Here is a 21,220-nt window from a genome sequence, read left to right as displayed (position 1 = left end):
CGGGATATACGAGTACATTGTTTTAACATTTCGACAAGAAGCAGTAAAAACAAGTCACAGTTCGTAAGGGTAACTGAGCTGTTCTTTAGAATAATAGAAATTCAACTTTTTCCATAACGGGCATGAAAGGATTACATTATCCTAAATCTCTTAATATGTGAAAATCGGGAAATTCTTTGAAGATAAAGGGAACACTTGTCTCAGGAAAAAATTGTCCAATGTTTGTCTAGTTCGGCAGAGAATGATAGTTATTTGCTCTAGATGCCTCTGGGAAATAAGCTTTTCTCTCTCACACTGTTAAGTATCTGTGCGGTTATTCTTTTTAAGAGTAGGATGCCGATAGCAGGTAGAAAACCGATTTCATTGAAAAACGATATCGTATTGAGGAAGATACACAGGAAAGGACTGAGTGACAGATACATTTAGTTCTTCTTGTGGTCTGTGGGGTACTAGCAAAATTAAGCTTGCCGTTTACAGTATGCAATACAAGAAATTTAAAAACTGATTTCCTTGTGTGGTGCGAAACATGGTAAACCTTGAGCAGGCTTGAGATTGAAAGCGAACCTCTCGGTACTATGTGACATATTAGATGTTTTCTTACAAGGAAAACTTCCAATTGCAGCCCTCTCAGACTTAGTCGTAAAATGATAGTGCATAACCCGTCAAAAAGTATGCACAGATCAAGCATGGAAACTTGGAAGAAGGTGCACTGAAATGGAAGAAAGATGAAAAACAGAAATAGTGAACGGTCTAGACTCGAGATATGCAACATCGAGCTAATTGCTAGAACAATAGCGTCATGGTTCTGCGGTCATGGTGTTTGGCTAAAAAGGGGGAAATCTGTGTTCAAACCTCACTCAGACCCCATTTTTTTCACAAATTTATGAACATTCCGTCTGGTCATTGACATGTCTGTTCTCTTGCTTGGCAACTGTCATACTATATACTGGTCATAGAATACAAGTCGTGTGATTAGAATATATTACCGTCGCAAGTAAATTAACGAATAGTGAGAGCAGTTGAGACGCCACGTAGTCCTCTCAGAGAAATGAAAACAACTAATAAACAGGTGTGAACTACTTGTATATTGCAGCAAAAGCAGTCAAGAGTCAAAGCTTCCAAAACGGACAAATAAGTCATAACATGGTACTTGTGTGGAACAAATATGAGGTACGAACGTCTGGAGGTCCCTTCCTTACACCTCACTATTGCAAACGGATGTTACACCAAGACACATACATAAATCTGAATACAGCGAACAGAAACGTCGATAAGCACCTTGAGCTGCGAGGCAGATTCGAACACGGATCTCCTGCTTTGGAGCCCGTCACTAAGACCATACAACCACGACGCAGATACTCTTGAAGCTCACTTAATGCTGCACATCTTATTTCTATGTTGATTCTTTTTTCACAGTTCAGTACACCTTTTTCCAATTTCCAAGCTTGATCTGTGTTTGGGTTTGCCGGCCTATTCACTGGGGAATTTTACTACTAAGTTGGAGAAGGGTGCGATTTGGAGTCCCTTCTTAGAAACTTGCAGAAAGAGTAATGAATATGTTACACATGAATAAAATAGAGTGTGCAGATGAGAAGATGGAACACAGGCTGCTCATGAGTATACATTATGGGTGTTCACAAATTTTTAGATTCAGATAAGTATGAGCTTGTGAAATTAATAGCATCTGCTGCATAACAGTTATGTTTATCAGCAAGTTTATATAATTTCAGTCAGTACCAATAAAAAGAAGCATAAGTTATCTGACAAAAGAGGAATTACTTTTGTGGAATTTTGTTGTTTTGTGCATAGTTAAGTACAGTTTCGAGCAACAAAGAAATAATTTGTAAGCTTCCGTAACTCTGCATCTCGCATTTTGTGTAAGTGGGAGTTTTCATGCTTTTCCATTTTTTCGGACAAATGTACAAGACCCATAACAGATGTATTAGTTCACGCATTTACTTACGGGCTGAAAACCAGGTAATCTTACTCTGCATCCAAACAACTTTTCCTAATTGTACGCTTCATTGTTAAAAGCTCGTGTGTAGTCACACTTATTTGATTTAGTCACTCTCTCAATCAAAGGATCTGTTGTCGGAGGCCCCAGTTCCTTTAAAGCTAACTTTTCCTGTTAATATACTTTTATGTTCCCAGAATAAGATTTTCACTATGTAGCAAAGTGTGTGCTGACATGAAACTTTCTAGTAGATTTAAGGTAAGTGCCAGACCGAGACTCGAACTCGGGACTTTTACCTTTCGCGGGCAAATGCCTAACGACTGAGCTACCCAAGCACCACTCGCAATCCGTCCTCACGCTTTACTTTACTGTTAGTATTTAAAATAGATTCGACAAAGTTCATGTGTACATCGCAGTGGAAAACCGATTCCTGTACAGTAAACAACCAACTCCAAACACAAAGTGCCGTTTGTGGAAATGATTAAACTCGAGTAGTAATGTCTACCAATAAGCTCACTAGAATGCAAATGAAGCGCTGAGGTTCATAAGAGCCTAAAACACACTGCCATCGATCCCACATTCAAGTAAATATCAGACAAACCAGTGATATAGCTCTTCGTGAATCTTCATATATGCACTGTGGGCCTACAGCGCAGATATACCTGACTCACCATGAGATCAACAGATTTCAGAAGGATGAATAAATGCTACAATCTTACAATCGACGGAGATATGCTTTAGGCCCTTATGATTCTGTGTCCCTCAAACTGATTAGTGAAAAAAAAAATTCATAACTTAATATACTATAACTCATTCAGAAACCCACAAAACAGGTTTACTGCCAGTACAACTATAACATATGCTGACGTCCGATCTGATTTTGCTACAGCGTGTACTGAGGGAATTAGCACATCGGAGAAGTGTGCCATAATTTTGCAGGATTTATGCTGATATAGCGGGGATAAAACACTGCAACAGTGTGCTACCACCTGGTTACTCTGACGTGAATCTCTGTCTGAGTGGCAATGGCTAGCTGTGTACATTGTGAACGTGCGCGTATATTCGTATATGTATGACCCGTAAAGCAATTACGTCACGCTAGATGCACATGCAATGAAGTTCCTTAAAACGTGCAAATCTGAAGGTGTGCTCGCGAGCCTGGTGCTAAGTTTCACGGAATCTACAGGAGCAGTAATGCGGTAGATGTAAGTGTCATATCTTCCAGGTTGCAACGTGTATGTTGGTTTAACAGCAGTCAAAGAAAAAGTAACCAATAAATCTGCAAGGTGCAGAAAGTTGTGCTATTACACATCAACCGCCACTGAGGTGGAATACGTAAGTAATAAGCTGTGACTCTTGCGAAACTATAATCAGTTGTGAAACAACATTCCTCCGGTCTGTGGCTTAAAAAGTATTCGGAGTTTTACCCGAAAACTCATATGCCTGACAAAAATTCTTTGCTCCTGCGGTTCACCGAAAAGGTACCCTTTTATTTGCCTTAAAATCTTAGTATATACAGTTGGCTAGGGCCAGTTGTAGGCTACAGTCCATGTATTTGTGCCAATTATTTGCAGTTTCACTAATCCGCCCCTTCAGTGAACAAAATACGATACATAGTAGGGTTTCCGTGATGTAGCATTTTAACACTGCCATCAAAGACCTGGCCAACGGCCTTGCCGCAGTAGTAACACCGATCAGATACCCGAAATTAAGCGCTGTCGGGCTGGGCTAGCACTTGAATGGGTGACCATCCGGTCTGCCGATCGGGTTGGCAAGCGGAGTGCACTCAGCCCTTATGAGGCAAACTCAGGAGCTACGTGATTGAGAAGTAGCGTCTCCGGTCTCCTAAAGTGACACACGACAGGGAGAGCGGTGTGCTGACCACATACCCCTCCATATCCGCATCCAGTGACGCCTATGGGCTGAGGATGACACGGCGGCCGGACGATACCGTTCGGCCTTCCAAGGCCTGGCCGGACAGAGAGGAGAGAAAGCAAAGACCCCCAGACTACATTAACGGGCGCACTGTTTCGACTAGTAACTTCGAATAGAACCACAGTATATTGACTGAAGGAAATAAAGTAGAAATACTCGTATTTAGCACTCGCCAGAAAAAAAAATCAAGACAAATTAGGAACACAATTTTCAGAGATTGGATGTAGTAGCGGAAATCTTCAGATACAGTGAAGGGACTGCACTACTTTAATTCTGGTGCCAATGAGATATTGCAGATATCACTTACCGGGTCAGGTATAACGTTGGTCCAGTTCTTTTCGTAACGTAGATTACATCTCACGTCCTTGCAGAGCTGTTACTGTGATGCAGTAAGTATACGTGATGACGTTGTACGGGACTGCCATCACGTTTAGGATACTGGCATAGCAAGAGATTAAGTGGCAGGCACTGAGGTGTAGAAGTTTCTGCGTAATGTCTGGACTAAGAGGTCTCGATATATTGAAGCTGTCACAAGTTCTAGAGACAAGACACTACAATTTTTAACCTATTTCAGTGAATACCAGCGAAACAAAGACAGAAGCACTCTAGCTTTACGTTCTCTTGGACAGTCAATACGGAACAGCTTTATGTTCAAAAGCAGCGAAAAGAATGTAATCTCTCACCGTATTATGTGATGACAGACATTGTGAATCTATACCATGCTACAGACCTGGTATGTGACTTACAGGATTACAGTATGCCATTTCCGATTAATAAAGTGTACCCGTAGGCAACAACATCACTGAGATAAAACAATACATACACTGCCGCAAAAATTTTAGTAAAAGTTTTAGAAGTTTCTATTTCTCTAGGGATTTATTGTTGTAATAGTGCATGCGGAATATATGAAATGATTACGTTTAAGGGTCAATAGTACAAGCGGTTCAAAAAATGGCTCTGAGAACTATGGGACTTAACATCTTAGGTCATCAGTCCCCTAGAACGTAGAACTAATTAAACCTAACTAACCTAAGGACATCACACACATCCATGCCCGAGGCAGTATTCGAACCTGCGACCGTAGCAGTCTCGCGGTTCCAGACTGCAGCGCCAGAACCGCACGGCCACCAGGGCCGGCGTACGAGCGGTTCTGAGGCACCAGGTATCGACCGAGGCTACAATACCCATATCAGTACGTGGTGTAACCCTACAGGCGGCAATTCAGGTGCTGACTGTGGCTTTTAGTCGATCATACAGATGGAGAATACTGTCCTGAGATACGTTCTCGACCTGTTCACGTAGTTCTGTAAGTGATGTTGGTTGACACGTCACATGAGTCACTCCTGATCCCATCATATCCAACAAGTGTTCAATTGGAGACAAGTGCGGAGATCGTGCTGGCCAGGGTGGTTGCTGCATGTCTTGCAGAGGACGTTGAGTTTCACAGGCAGTGAGTGGGCGAGAATTATATTGTTGGAACAACACATCTCCTTCCTGTAGGAAGAACGGCAAAAGAGCGGGTCCAACAACTCTCTGCCCGTACCGAGCACTAGTCAGCGTCCCCTGCAGAAATATCAAAGGCGAACGAGGGTTGTAGATTATCGGGTCGCTGACCACAGAGCCTGTGCGACGTGGCCAGTATGTCACTGATGAATGCTCTCTACGAGACAGCACCCATCAGGTCTACGTCTTACGCACAAAAGTTTGTCACCTGCGTGCGGGCAGAATCTGCTTTCATCACTGAAGACAACGGATCGCCATTCAATCTTCCAAGTGATCCTCTGATGACACTAGTCGAGCCGTACACGTCGATGTTGTGGAGTGAGTGGATCACCGGCTGTAGGTGTGCGTGCTCATAGTCCAACTGCTAACAATCCATCCGCAACAGTAGGTGCTGACACGTCAGAGATCACGAGCTCTCTTATCTGCGCTATGGTAGCTGTACCATCTGCCACTCCTGCCTTTACGATGCGACAATTTTGGCGAGCGTCTGTGCTGTCTGGGAGTCCAGAACCTCGTCTACGGGCAGAGAATATTAGCGTGTGTTCGTGTGACCATTGATACCAGGATCGTGGCACAACTGACACATCACGTCCAACCTCTACCCCAATTCTCCGAAAGGACCATGTCGCCACTCGGAGGGCCACAATTTGATCTCTTTCAGACTCGCTCAGTTTGTTGTAGGAAGCACGAGTTCGTATTTGTGGCATGGTTTCCTGCATGCTTCACACCTATGCGTCACACTGAGCCTTCTCGCTGCGAGAATTCCCTATTAAAGGACAGGCACAAATAGCACACTGGTAGATATGCCGCTACGTTATCAGGTCGCGAACGACGTTGAAAACATTGTCATACGTCAGGTGGCATATCCCGTTATAGGATCAATATAGATGTTGTCTTTCCAGGTGTACCAACTTTTATCCGGTAGTGTACTCTCTGAAGAGTTTCGGTAGTGAGTAATGTAACGTAGTAATAGTAATAATAATAACAATAATAATAACTGCACGAAATGAAACACAAACGGATGTAACAGCGATAGTAGAAGATTACGATACAGACGTAAGTGTCTAGCTTACTCTCTGCTACTAGAATGAAAACCAGATTGTCATTTAAATGCAAGGTTTCACATAATGTTTTAGGGTGGAAGCACTTCCTGCGATCTTGCTCCTGAATCGATATAGCAGAGCCATGTGTAGATCGCCGCATGTTCTGTAGCTTGTATCTCGGATTGTGTCAGGTAGCAATGGTTTTATCTGCACCAACAAACTACTAGCGTCTAGAGAAGGTGGTCAGGGAATTACGATGTCATTTAGGACTTAAGTTTCCTGTATCAGTAACTTAATATGCCCAAAACCAAACTTAACGAAGTATTTTTTTATTTATGTATTTTTATTTATTTATATATTTATTTATTTTTTTACATTCAAAGGCGTACGCGACCTCAGCGAACGTTCGATAGTGGAATTCACAAAATCAGTTTCTTCAAGAGGCTCAAAACGATGTGAAAACAGTTATGACAACACGAATCATTACTAGATCTTTGTATAGCAAACCGTAACTTCTCATAAAGACTGGTTACCACGCAGCGCTGGGAATACTGGGGCCTGCGTCGCACATGAAACTCCCTTGTTTGTTCACTGATAAAAATTATACAGTTTAGTATAAAACCAGAATCGATAGCAAACCACAATAGTTCAGATCCTGACGTCATAAGCAGAAAATAAAGACAGCAGATGCAGACTCAAATCTCCATTTACGAGGGGTGTTTAATAATTAATGCAACACTTTTTTTGAAAGAAGGTCGGTTTTAGTCAGGCTTTCTGTACACCCTATTGTTCCCCACTCTTTTGGCTACAAAACGCCGTTAAGATAATGCAAACGACTCACACAAGGTTCTTACACCAGCTTGTATGGTAACGTTCTTACTGCGGCACGATAAAAGTTATCCTGTGTCATTAAAAATAGAGATACGTTAATACAGTAATATTAAAATGTGTTAGTATAACTGAGTAATCTTCGTACGCAGTAACAACCAATTCCCAGTGCTCTTGTGTCATATTTCCATAGATACCTAAAAAGCAATTAAGGGAGCATCGTTAGTCTGCAGACGGCACTATACCTAGGACTGAAGTTGAATATTAACGAGTTGTAGGGTGCCAGCTGCATATAGTTTAACAGACTCGGTATTAGACCAACATTTTTTTGTGGAAACGATTCCATTTGTTCATGGATTTTACGAGGAATTGCGCTTGGATGTGGAAAGACCTCGAACATCTACATATGATGTACGTAATTTAGGTGCAATACAATGAAATTATTTAACAGTGAAATTAATGAACAGTGCGGTATTTAAGTGCTAATTATCATTATAAATTAAATAAAAAAATTACATTTAAGAGTTTCCGTGAAGATATTTTTCAATGGCGTTGAAGGAATCGCCCAACGTAAAAGTTATTCAATTCAGTCTTAAGCTCCACTACATTATCAGTAGGAAAACCGAAGACCTAGACTTGAACCTTGTGGTACAGCCCGTCTTACGGCTTGAAATCCTGAGTGAAAAACTGTAAATGATACACCATGCTTCCCGTTTCTCAAATAGGATCAAAACAGTGAACCTGCTGTGCCTATTGTTCCTAACATTTCATCTTCCTGAGTAAAAAAAATTAGTTGTAACGAGGTCAAAGTCGTGATAAACTTTTTGGAAGAAAGACGTTGCTACATCTGCTGTTCTATATTTGTGTTTTATTTTTATTTTGAGTACTGCAGCGTTTCAGCTGCGTGTGTATATTAAAGTAAAATGTTTAATCTGTCAGCTGTGGCCCATGGAAACCCTTAACCTAAGTAGCTAACAAGTTGAATGTTTTACTTGAAAATGTTTACACAGCCGATACGACGTAGAAAATAAAATAAAAGTAAACTGGAAATAAACACAACCTGATGTCGAAAGCCTGAACCTTCATGAGTCTTTGTGCGGCACTGCTGGTGTTAAGCCGCCCCCTGCCTTTTCTGCCTGCAGACTGGACGAGAAGCTGCGCGTGCGCCTCACAGACAACGCGCTGTCGCGGGACCTGTTCCCTACGGACTACTACTGCCTCGGAGACAACGAGAACCGTCCTATCAAGTGGCTCGCAATTGAGAGTCTCGTGCACAAGCAGTTCAGCGCCGCCTCCGACGTGGTATGTATCACCAAGCAAATTTTGTGTTTTGGATATTAATTGTAGCCTACACAAGTTACTGGCATTCGTTCCACATTATGGAAGCGAATATATCAGATGTAGTAAATTCCAATAATAATAATAATAATAATAATAAGAGAAGGATTTGGGACGAAAATCTATTGCGTACGACTTAATTCACACCGGTGAGAAGACAGGAGCTACAGAGTGATGTGGCGACGGTTATCGTAGGAAAGCGGGACTGGACAGAAACGATTAGTCTACAAGTGAACACAGCAAACAGAAGATTTACTTAACTTGTATTTCTCCAAGCGAACGAAGACTCACTGCAGATAAAGCAGCAAGAAGTAAGTACAGCTCTTAGTGACAACAGGGATGGGGCTCTCTGACCCAGAGAAGAAATGATGATGTTGGAGCCACAGTTAGGCAGTGTCTGTACAGCAATACGAAGTAAATAGGCTCCAAGTGCGAATGGACTGTGTAGCCGCCCCGCTCATCTAAAATGGCACAACGGAGGGCGCTTGTAGTCCAGAACCACTGGAGGTGTGGTTCAGTCGGCGTGCAGCATTGCGTCTGCCAGACCAGTTAAAGCACACAATCGACCAAAATTTACCCGGAAGCAGTGGATACCAAATGCACCACTTAGGACCAACGAACTTAACTCCGCAAACAGCGACGAACGCCGGGTAGCGCGTGTATCAACATTGCAGGGGACACTCAGAAAGTAATGCTTCAGATTACTTTTTTCTCCTTCAATAAAGTGGTAGTTCAGTAACTGGCGTACCACTGCAAATCTCCTTCTACAGTCGACGAGAGCAACAGCGTCCTACATCGATAGCTGGCCGCAGTGTATAAGTTTAGAAAATTGCTGACATTCACGCACGTATGCGAGAGCATTCTGTGACTTAATTCCATTCTACATTCACATAGGCTGAAGAAGATATGTTGACATGTTACAATCGTTAGATGATGCGATCGTCGCTGTAGAGAAAATGAAGCGCAAACAAAGGTGGCGGGTCAGCGGCCTACCAGGGGCTGCAGAGACTTTACGTAAGCGTGTCGACCGAACTATTCCTGACGACCGCTCGATAACAACAGATGCAATGTGTCACGAACTAGCTGACTGTAAAGGCAGTGCAATAAGACAGTAACGAAAACGTAGGCTACTCCAAGATTTATACACGCTGGGCACCAAAAATGTTGACCGTCTTCAATTGCATCAAATCAGACTTCTTTCTCTTCGGCCCACTCAAAGATACTCATCGGAGCCATCACTCTGAAGATGTGGAGACGCTGAAAAATTCCGTACGCCAGTGGCTGAGGTAGCAGCGCACAGATACACGTGATCTTGTGTCAAGCTGGAAAACAACTGTGAACAAAGATGATTATTACATAAAAAAAACGACGAATTAATCGCATATATTGTAGCTTTCATTCTCTGGATAACACATTTAATTTTCTTGTAAAATAAAAACAGAAAAAGAAGGAGACATCGCTTTGTGGTTAAGCCTCGTACGTGCCGCTGCCAGTACTAGTTAGAATAAAGAGCTCAGTTACTGGCTACATTAGATTGAGGAAACAGTTTATGCTGAACTGTCGAAGCTAAGCTTGCTGTAAAGTCATATCCACGGCTGGTTCCGTTAGACGTGGATTTACTTATGTTTAATAGGCAGAGCTCAGTACTAGATGTGTGTAATTCACTTTCTCAGATAAGTTCCCAGGACACATTTTTTTCATCTTCTTAAATAATCGCACTGATCAGTGTAGCACTATAGATGGTGCATAACTGGTATTTCTTGATCTGATGATCCTCCACCACCGCCGTAAATAGTGGGTGTATGCGTAGAACACAACACATGTCCCATCATCCAGTCCTTTTACGGCTATTTTCCATATAGAAGATAAATTGACGCGAGTACTTGGCAGAATGTCTAGAGTGAGATACTCTGTTTGGACGTGCCAATGGCCACACCGAGAATGAAATTGCCCGATTTTTTGGTTTATCAACGTGGCCTATTTAACGTGTGTACAAGGAAAGCTGTACCACTCCCACCCACGATAACACAGCATAAGACCAGTGGTCGTAAAACGATCCTAACCGACAGCGATCGGGGACGACCTTGTCAATGATATTTTTTGCAGTTCGGCTGGCAATACTGCGGTCTCTGAGTGCCGGTCAATCTCAACAAATTTACAAAGAAACACTGCGAAATAAAATTGCATGCAGTGCATATTTAGAAGAGGGAATCTCGAAAAGGCCATTTCATACAGCGGCAAACAAAGCCGCTCGTCGTCAACGGTCAAAACGATACTGGAACTGGACAGTGGAGTACTTGGGGCGTGTTTGTTTGCTCTGAGAAGTAGCCGTTACCGCCTCTCTTCGAAAGATGCAAAATGGCTAATACAAAGACTGCATGTGAGACGTGTAAGCGACTGTACGTGTGTGTTCAGAACTCCTTCATAGCATAACTTGGTGCCACGCACTCAGGTTACCGTGAACAAGAGCCAGGATACTTATTTCAACATTTTCGGAGACGAAGTGTTAACGGCCCCCATGAACAGTATGCCGTGGATACTCCCATCTTCGATGACACAACAGCCGTGTTAACAGAAATGCCTACATTCCTGCTTTGACGAACGCTCAGGCATAGATTTAGGGTCTTTGTACATAATGCATAGATCGGCACTTTGTGTAATGCCTTAAGCACCTCGAAATACACTGCTCAGAAGAATTAGAGGTTCATGACATTGAGGGTCCGGTATAGTCTATTGAGCAATAACACGACCGTTACGTTGCTCTAAATAATTAGTGGACACATTTTTGGGAGTCTTCCATACTCCACTGAGCAATGATGGAGGACGGGGTACGTTACCGAATTACACCTTTCTCTTTCACTCTTTCAAAACTTACGTACACTACAAACCATTATTAACATCCTATTTTATTTACGTGGCAAGAACTGAAATATCCGGCAGAAAGTGGAAACTATCGTTAATCTAGTCATACTGGGTGCTATCCATTTGACTCTGAGTGCTTGAATAACATGTGTGCCCTCCGTGAGCTTTTAGAAACGAATAATGCCTACGTGGCATGTTTCTTATAAATCTACGCACGTCACCCTGTAGCAACCCTTTCCTCCCTTGAGAGTTCTTGCATCGCCCGCCACGGGGTCCCTAGCATTATCGTGTGTCAGAAGGAAGTCATGGCCACCAACGCATGCGTAGCCACTACATGGTCTATTAGGATCTGTTAGATGTACCTGTATATTCATATTTTTAGAGATGGTTGCTAGAGTCAGCTGTTCGCTAAAAATGTTGAATCAAACATCTTTTAGTCGTCTAATTTTCAAACTTATTATATTACCTTACCGCTTTCGGCGTTTTTCAGGCCCCTGACTGAGGCGTAAGAGCATTCTACCTCCGTTCTGGCCCCCTGTTTTGACCGTATCCTACACGTCGGTCAGGGGCTTGATGATGGAGTAGTAAAACGCTGAATTTTTAGCCAGATAAAATAGGATTGGAAATTAGACGACTGAAAGGTGCTTCATTTGACATTCTGTTGGATGTACTGACTGGCGGTAAAGCGACAAGATCCGTATGACAGTCACCACTGATGCTTCCCCACACCATCACGGAAGGTTGCCCTAATCTGTCAGTTTTATGGACAATATTTTGTATGAACGGCTCACCAGGGTCTCTCCACACATGGACACGGGTGTCACCTTACATCAGAGGAAATTTCTGTGAATAACACGTTTCGCCAGTGGCGAAGTTGTCAGTTGGCATGGGAACGGCAGAACTGAAGGCGGGCGTGTCAAGAGGGGTCCTCCATCAGGACGTCGAGGTCCTAACGTCCTTTCCCGTAACCTGTTCCTTAAAGTCTGATAGGACAAACAGGTTCCAGTGGCCATTCAGAAATCGTTTATGCTTTGGATGACACCTATCACCGCACAAGTGACCGTGTCACGAATTATTGTAGGAAAAGCAGCGATATGTGGCGGATCTGGCAGCTGAGGTCAGTGCTAGTGAAGGCACAATTGTTTCGAAGGAAGCAAGTCGGCGTGATTTGTTGAACATGGGGCTCTGCTGCAGACCACCCCTGCATGTTACCATGCTGGCATACTACAGTTGCAATGAGCTCATCATCATCGGCATTAGACCGTGGATCAGTGGCGATTTGTCCTTTAGTGAAATGAATCACGTTTCTTGTTACACCAGGTCAATGTTCGTGTCCGGATTCACCATCATCCAGGCAATTGGCTTCTCGGAATTTGCACCGCGCTACTGACGCAGCTCGGTGGACCTTGTTAAGCTGTGGGCCTTCTAGGAAAAGAAGGCAACGTCACAGCTATGAACTACGTGAACTTTATTGCGGACTACCTGCTTCTCTTCGTGCTTGTCTTCCTTCACGGTGATAACATCTTATAGTAGTCCGTGTCGTAATGCCATAATCGACCAACAGTAGTTTGAGAAGGTTGATACTGAACTCGCTTTGAGGTGTTGGCTACAAGATTTGCCGACATGGACCCGATGTTACCCAGCTGCGGCGCTATCGGGTACCAGCTTCTCGCACACAAACCTCGTAAATTGTGTGTGTTGTGTGTCCTGATCGATAAGCCGTAAAGTGGAACCTCTAGTCAAGAGGGACGAAAAATGGGTGAAGTTTGGAATTTTTTTCATATTAGGAATGGTTTTACTAAAATAGGGGTTTTATCACTTTATTAGCCATACATTCTCGTTGGAAAAATTTTTAGGTCGGACAACAAATTAAAAATGGCGGCTGCCGCCTTTGCCAAAGTATGCGCCTCGCGGCGCGTTGGTTTGCGTAAAGCATTGTACAGATTCGTGGCTGTTCCTGAAAGCCACAAAATAGACGAGTATTAAATTAGCATAAATTCTGGAGGGCAGGCATCACAACGTGGCTTTAGAAAAGGCCTCAAAGAATAGAAACGCCCACTATGTGAAAAACGTGTCATTTACTTCTCACGTTTTTCTAAATTCGATTGTTTAAAATATACATTTAAAATGCGAATAAAAAAAGCTGTCACTATGGCCCAGTACATTTTAGTATATTTCACTTAACAAGTCAAGTGAATGGATTACTCTGTCGAGTGTCTATAGAGCTTCGCGGGCTGGAAAACGTTGTTTCCAAAAAAACGTGTTTGAACTTTGGGTAATAAAAAAAAGTAGTTCCAAAACTTAGGGTCAATCTGCGATGCCAGAACCATAGAGGCATCCCTCCTCGTTCTCACACATACTCTGGTTCGAAATTTGGAGCAATGTTTTTTCCGTCCAGATTCTGTTAACCAACTGAGACATTCCTTTCTTCGCGGCGGCCACTTGTTTCCTGTCAAATAACTCTGCGAAGTTTTTTCTGTTCGTCCCTGAGACTATTTCCAACAAGTTAATGGTCTTCGAAATAGATAAATAACTTTCGTTGACTATACCTGCAGCAGTGTACGCCGTTATTGCAACAGTTTTTGCCCGCCAATGGAGAAGTTTCGGTACCAGTTTCCAAACGCGTGCGCAAAGTTCTCGTTGTCAGTCGGGCAGCAGTAGCTGACCTAAACACACGCGGCAACAGGAAAGTAACCGATTTTCGGACTTTCACGAGTTCCTAACCATGAGCGAATTTTATAATATCATCTGTGTGCTTCAACGGTTTAGTTTCTTGAGGTTCTGCGTGTTTATTTAATATCTACACTCCTGGAAATGGAAAAAAGAACACATTGACACCGGTGTGTCAGACCCACCATACTTGCTCCGGACACTGCGAGAGGGCTGTACAAGCAATGATCACACGCACGGCACAGCGGACACACCAGGAACCGCGGTGTTGGCCGTCGAATGGCGCTAGCTGCGCAGCATTTGTGCACCGCCGCCGTCAGTGTCAGCCAGTTTGCCGTGGCATACGGAGCTCCATCGCAGTCTTTAACACTGGTAGCATGCCGCGACAGCGTGGACGTGAACCGTATGAGCAGTTGACGGACTTTGAGCGAGGGCGTATAGTGGGCATGCGGGAGGCCGGGTGGACGTACCGCCGAATTGCTCAACATGTGGGGCGTGAGGTCTCCACAGTACATCGATGTTGTCGCCAGTGGTCGGCGGAAGGTGCACGTGCCCGTCGACCTGGGACCGGACCGCAGCGACGCACGGATGCACGCCAAGACCGTAGGATCCTACGCAGTGCCGTAGGGGACCGCACCGCCACTTCCCAGCAAATTAGTGACACTGTTGCTCCTGGGGTATCGGCGAGGACCATTCGCAACCATCTCAATGAAGCTGGGCTACGGTCCCGCACACCGTTAGGCCGTCTTCCGCTCACGCCCCAACATCGTGCAGCCCGCCTCCAGTGGTGTCGCGACAGGCGTGAATGGAGGGACGAATGGAGACGTGTCGTCTTCAGCGATGAGAGTCGCTTCTGCCTTGGTGCCAATGATGGTCGTATGCGTGTTTGGCGCCGTGCAGGTAAGCGCCACAATCAGGACTGCATACGACCGAGGCACACAGGGCCAGCACCCGGCATCATGGTGTGGGGAGCGATCTCCTACACTGGCCGTACACCACTGGTGATCGTCGAGGGGACACTGAATAGTGCACGGTACATCCAAACCGTCATCGAACCCATCGTTCTACCATTCCTAGACCGGCAAGGGAACTTGCTGTTCCAACAGGACAATGCACGTCCGCATGTATCCCGTGCCACCCAACGTGCTCTAGAAGGTGTAAGTCAACTACCCTGGCCAGCAAGATCTCCGGATCTGTGCCCCATTGAGCATGTTTGGGACTGGATGAAGCATCGTCTCACGCGGTCTGCACGTCCAGCACGAACGCTGGTCCAACTGAGGCGCCAGGTGGAAATAGCATGGCAAGCCGTTCCACAGGACTACATCCAGCATCTCTACGATCGTCTCCATGGGAGAATAGCAGCCTGCATTGCTGCGAAAGGTGGATATACACTGTACTAGTGCCGACATTGTGCATGCTCTGTTGCCTGTGTCTATGTGCCTGTGGTTCTGTCAGTGTGATCATGTGATGTATCTGACCCCAGGAATGTGTCAATAAAGTTTCCCCTTCCTGGGACAATGAATTCACGGTGTTCTTATTTCAATTTCCAGGAGTGTAATAGCCACAGTTCTCTCGTTTTCGTTTGCGTCGGAAAGTAAACGGACTTTCTGACATATTACGAGTTCCAAATCAGGGGCGAATTATTTATTTTTCATCTGAGTGCTTTGGTAGTTGGGTTTCTGAATCTCTGCGTATTAATCTAACTTATTAGGCACAGTTCCTGTGTTTTCGTCAGGATGCACAGTAGAGTTGCGCAGCACGTGCCAATAGTCCGTTCATCTTCATAGTTTAGTTTTCTCCATTCTTATGGACACATTGTTGTTTGTGGATGCGAGCCGAGTTGCTGACACTTCGCTCTCAGCTTCAGACTGTGATGGCTTCGGTTACACAGCTTGAGGCTGCAGTAGATGGGCACCACTCTTGTGGACCGGCCGTGGGGATCCAACGGACGTCCAGCACGCCCGAGTCCTCCGATCGGTCCTCACCGGTAGCTAGTTATTGCTCGCATTGAGGTTGACCCCTCACCTGTGGTCGAGTGGGAGATCGCCCCGGGGCGTAGCAGGCGGCGGAAGACTTCCCAGATGGCCGCACGTAAGGCCTCCCCAGTTTGTCTGACAAACAAGTTGCAGGTGCTGTCTGTGGCTGACACTGTCGCTGAGACAGACGATGTCGCCTGTCCTGTTTGCGTGGAAACCTCTCAGCCTGCAAGATCCGGACAGTCACAGAGGGTGGGATTATTGATAGTTGGAAGCTCTAACGTTAGGTATGTTATGGGGCCCCTTAGGGACATGGCTGCCAAGAAGGGAAATAAAACCAATGAGCACTCCATGTACTTATCGGGTGAAGTCATTCCTGATGTGGAACGTGGCATCCCCGATACATGAAGAGCACAGGGTGCAGTCAACTGCAGGTGGTTACTCACGTCGGCACCTATGATGTGTGTCAATTTGAATCAGAAGATATTCTCTTTGGCTTCGAGCGGCTAACAGAAGTGGTAAAAGCTGCCAGTCTTGCTTGCAAGATGAAAGCAGAGCTGACAGTTTGCGGCATAGTCGATAGGACCGACTGCTGACCTATGGTACAGAGCCGAGTGGAGGGTCTGAATCAGAGGATCAGACGATTCTGCGATCGTATAGGCTGCAGATTCCTCGACTTGCGCCAAAGGGTGGTTGGGTTTCGGGTTCCGCTGGATAGGTCAGTGTCCACTATACGCAGGGGGCGGCTACATGGGTATCAGGTGCTGTGTGCCGTGGAATGTGCGGGTTTTTAGGTTATACCTATTCAGAAAAGCAGATAAAAATTCACTTTACGCCTTCCTGAGAGACAATCTCCACTCCTTCCACATTAATAATATAAGTGTAGACCAGATATGGCTTGAATTCAAAGAAATAGTATCGGCAGCAACTGAGAGATTTATACCAAATAAATTAACAAACGACGGAGCTACTCCTCGTTGGTACACAAAACGTGTCACAACACTGTTGCAGAAACAAGGAAACAAACATGCCAGATTTAAACAGGTGCAAAACCCCAAGATTGATGATCTTTTACAGAATCTCGAAATTTAGCACGGAATTCAATGCGAGATGCTTATAACAGTTTCCACAACGAAACTTTGTGTCGAAATCTGGCAGAAAATCCAAAGAGATTCTGGTCGTGTGTGAAGTATGTTAGGGACAATGAACAATCAATGCCTTCTGTGAGCGATAGCTATGGAGATACTATCGAAAAGAGTGCTGCCAAAGCAGAATTACTAAACACAGCCTTCCGAAATGCCAGAATTCGAATCAAGAACAGCTGACAACATGAGTAATATCCTCGGAGAAGTGAAGCAACTTAAATCATTTAATAAAAGCAAGTCTTCTGGTGTAGACTGTATACCAATTACGATCTTTTCAGAGTATGCTATGCATTAGCTCCATACTTAACAATCGAATACAACCGTACGCTCGACGAAAGATCCGTACCCAAAGACTGGAAACTTGCACAGGTCACACCAATATTCCAGAAAGGTAGTAGGAGTAATCCACTTACTTACAGGCTCGTATCATTAACGTCGATATGCAGCAGGATTCTGGAACATATATTGTGTTCGAACATTATGAATTACTTCCAAGAAAATGGTCTATTGACACGCAGTCAACATGGATTTAGAAAACATCATTCTTGTGAAACACAACTAGCTCTTTAGTCGCATGAAGCGGTGAGTGCTATTAACAAGGGATTTGAGATTGATTCCGTATTTCTGGATTTCCGGAAGGCTTTTGATACTGTACCACACAAGCGGCTTGTAGTGAAATTGCGTGCTTATGGAATATCGTCTTCGTTATGTGACTGGATTTGTGACTCCCAGTCAGAGAGGTCACAGTTCGTAGTAATTGAGGAAGGTCATCGAGTAAAACAGAAGTGATTTATGGCGTTCCACAAGTTAGTGTTATCGGCCCTTTGCTGTTCCTTATGTATACAGGGTGTTACAAAAAGGTACGGCCAAACTTTCAGGAAACATTCCTCACACACAAATAAAGAAAAGATGTTATGTAGACATGTGTCAGGAAACGCTTAATTTCCATGTTAGAGCTCATTTTAGTTTCGTCCACCTACTCTCAATGGAGCACGTTATCATGATTTCATACGGGATACTCTACCTGTGCTGCTAGAACATGTGCCTTTACAAGTACGACACAACATGTGGTTCATGCACGATGGAGCTCCTGCACATTTCAGTCGAAGTGTTCGTACGCTTCCATTCGGTGACCGATGGATTGGTAGAGGCGGACCAATTCCATGGCCTCCACGCCCTCCTGACCTCAACCCTCTTGACTTTCATTTATGGGGGCATTTGAAAGCTCTTGTCTACGCAACCCCGCTACTAAATGTAGAGACTCTTCGTGCTCATATTGTGGACGCCTGTGATACAATACGCCATTCTCCAGGGCTGCATCAGCGCGTCAGGGATTCCATGCAACGGAGGGCGGATGCATGTATCCTCGCTAACGGAGGACATTTTGAACATTTCCTGTAACAAAGTGTTTGAAGTCACGCTGGTACTTTCTGTTGCTATGTGTTTCCATTCCATGATTAATGTGATTTGAAGAGAAGCAATACAATGAGATCTAACATGGAAAGTAATCGTTTCCGGACACATGTCCACATAACATCTTTTCTTTATTTGTGTGTGAGGAATGTTTCCTGAAAGTTTGGCCGTACCTTTTTGTAACACCCTGTATAAACGATTTAGCATACAATCTGAGCAGACGTCTTAGGTTGTTGCAGATGATACTGTCGTTTATTGACTAATAAAGTAATCAGAAGATCAAAACAAATTGCAAAACGATTTAGAAAAAGATATCTGAATGGTGCAAAACTGGCAGTTGGCCCTAAACAACCAAAAGTGTGAGGTCATCCACATGAGTACTGAAAGGAATTCGTTAAACTTCGGTACATGGTACATCAGTCAAATCTAGAGGCCGTAAAATGAACTAAATACCCAGGAATTACAATTACGAACGACTGAAATTGGATGGAACACATAGAATATGTTGTGGGGAAGGCTAACCAAAGACTGCGTTTTATGGCAGGAGACTTAGAAAATGTAACAGATCTACTAAGGAGACTGCCTACACTACGCTTTTCCGTCTTCTTTTAGAATACTGCTGCGCGCTGCGGGATCCTTACCAGATTTGACCGACGGAGTACATCGAAAAGAAGGGCAGCAAGTTTTGTATTACCACTAATAATGGGAGAGCGTCACTGAAATGATGTAGGATTTGGGCTGGTAACCATTAAAGGAAAGGCGTTTTTCACTGTGACGAAATCTTCTCACAAAATTCCAATCACCAACTTTCACCTCCGAATGCGAAAATATTTTATTGACACAAACCTACATAGACAGAAACGATCACCACGATAAAGTAAGGGAAATCAGAACTCGTACGGAAAGATATAGATGTTCGTTCTTTCCGCGTGCTGAGCGATATTGGAATAATAGGGAAATGTTAAGGCGAAGGTGGTTCGTTCCCTCTGCCTGGGACTTAAATGTTATTTGCATAGTACCCATGTAGATGTAGATGTCATTTCATGTACTGTCATCCGTGCATATTTTAAGCAGGTTTTCATTGGACAGAAATCCGGCGCACGGTTCCATTCAACATTCTGTAGCTTCTAAAACACTTTGACAATTAAAAAATTCTTTAACAGATGTACTTTATGGATGCGAATTATGTAAAAGAAGAACCCCATATCTTTCATCAGACTTGTCCGCAACCTCCCGGTAAGCAGATGGTCATAATGTTTTGTCTCGGTTGTACGTTACGTGGTGCATAGGGAAAGTGTAGGAGACTGTTAATTCGCAAGTTACAATACCTTTCTGTATCTGTCAACTGCTGTACCTTGGGAAAAGTCGACCTACGTATCAATAAATTATTATTGTAAATATTTAAACAGTAAAAATCCGTATCAGTTGCTAGTAATTTTCGTAATTTATTCCACTACCCGTTTCGAGGGTTAAATGATTATGAAAACATAAATGTGTAATGATCGGGCCAGTGAATCACTGGGAATCACACCCACGTTCAACAAACGTGCATCGTACTGTCCAGGTAGGCATTGTGGTTGCAGGTCCTACGCTCCCATTCGTTTGTTGAACTTGGATTTAATCCCCAATGATTGACTGGCTCCACTTCCGTTCATTTATGTTGTCACAACTATTTGGTGGCACCTGAAGATGAAGCTTTAAGCTTCGAAACCGGTCGTGGAATAAATTAAGAAAGTTACTAGCAACTGAAGCGGATTATTACTCTATAAGTACGTTCCTCATTTGCGAATTTTCACAAGATCAAATATTTTGTTTTATTATAAGACGAACTGCGTCCAGCCCAACTTGGAGTGGTTAACAAAGAGGGAAAACCACTATTGTGCACTCACCACCTTTTTGTTGTTGTTGTTGCTGCTGCAGTGGGCGTTCGGCGTGCTTCTGTGGGAGCTGACGACGCTGGGCCAGCAGCCGTACGTGGAGGTGGACCCCTTCGAGATGAGCGCCTATCTGAGGGACGGCTACCGCCTGTCGCAGCCGCTCAACTGTCCGGACGAGCTGTGAGTGGCCCCTTACCTCCACATACGCCCAACTTCCACCTATCTTGGGCTGTTAGCGTTTAATATCCAGTTTAGAAATCTGCAGGGGATTAACGCGAACTTTAAAACAGAAGGGACGATTAAAATACCGCATTAGCTCCCGTGGAGGTACCTTAGTCACATATATATGCAAATCGTCTAAAGAGCGCAATCCAGATAACGAATTTCTTCGTTTCCAGTGACCGTTTTGAGCCAGCACAGGCATCTCTCATATCTAAAAACTCTTTGCTTCAACTATTGACGACAAGTAAAAGTTTCTGAAGTTAGTTTTTAAACCTAAAGGTGGCTCAAACCAGCCACGTAAAGCGAATAAATTTGTTATCTAGACACTATTATTCAGACTAAAGGGGGTTTCTGACCGACAGCTGAATAGTTAGAATATTCTTCTTCTCAGGTGATTAGAGGCGTATGTGGGAGTCATATTATTTAACAAGTTTCCTCCGTTATATCCTCTCCC

At 44.0% G+C, this 21,220-nt stretch overlaps 1 protein-coding gene across 1 annotated transcript in view; it reads left to right on the top strand.

The window, feature by feature from the left end:
• The window catches only part of LOC126161372 (tyrosine-protein kinase Dnt-like), a 251,154-nt gene that overhangs the window by 225,326 nt on the left and 4,608 nt on the right, over positions 1-21,220 (top strand). Inside the window, exons 10-11 of the mRNA XM_049917144.1 lie at positions 8,406-8,565; positions 20,588-20,724. Coding sequence (XP_049773101.1) covers positions 8,406-8,565; positions 20,588-20,724 — 297 coding nt within the window. The remainder of the gene's footprint in view (positions 1-8,405; positions 8,566-20,587; positions 20,725-21,220) is intronic.

The sequence above is a fragment of the Schistocerca cancellata genome, chromosome 1 (assembly GCF_023864275.1).
Source record: "Schistocerca cancellata isolate TAMUIC-IGC-003103 chromosome 1, iqSchCanc2.1, whole genome shotgun sequence".
Classification (NCBI taxonomy): Eukaryota; Metazoa; Arthropoda; class Insecta; order Orthoptera; family Acrididae; genus Schistocerca; species Schistocerca cancellata.
Note: the sequence above shows the minus strand (reverse complement) of the source record. Positions and strands in the feature narration are given on the sequence as shown.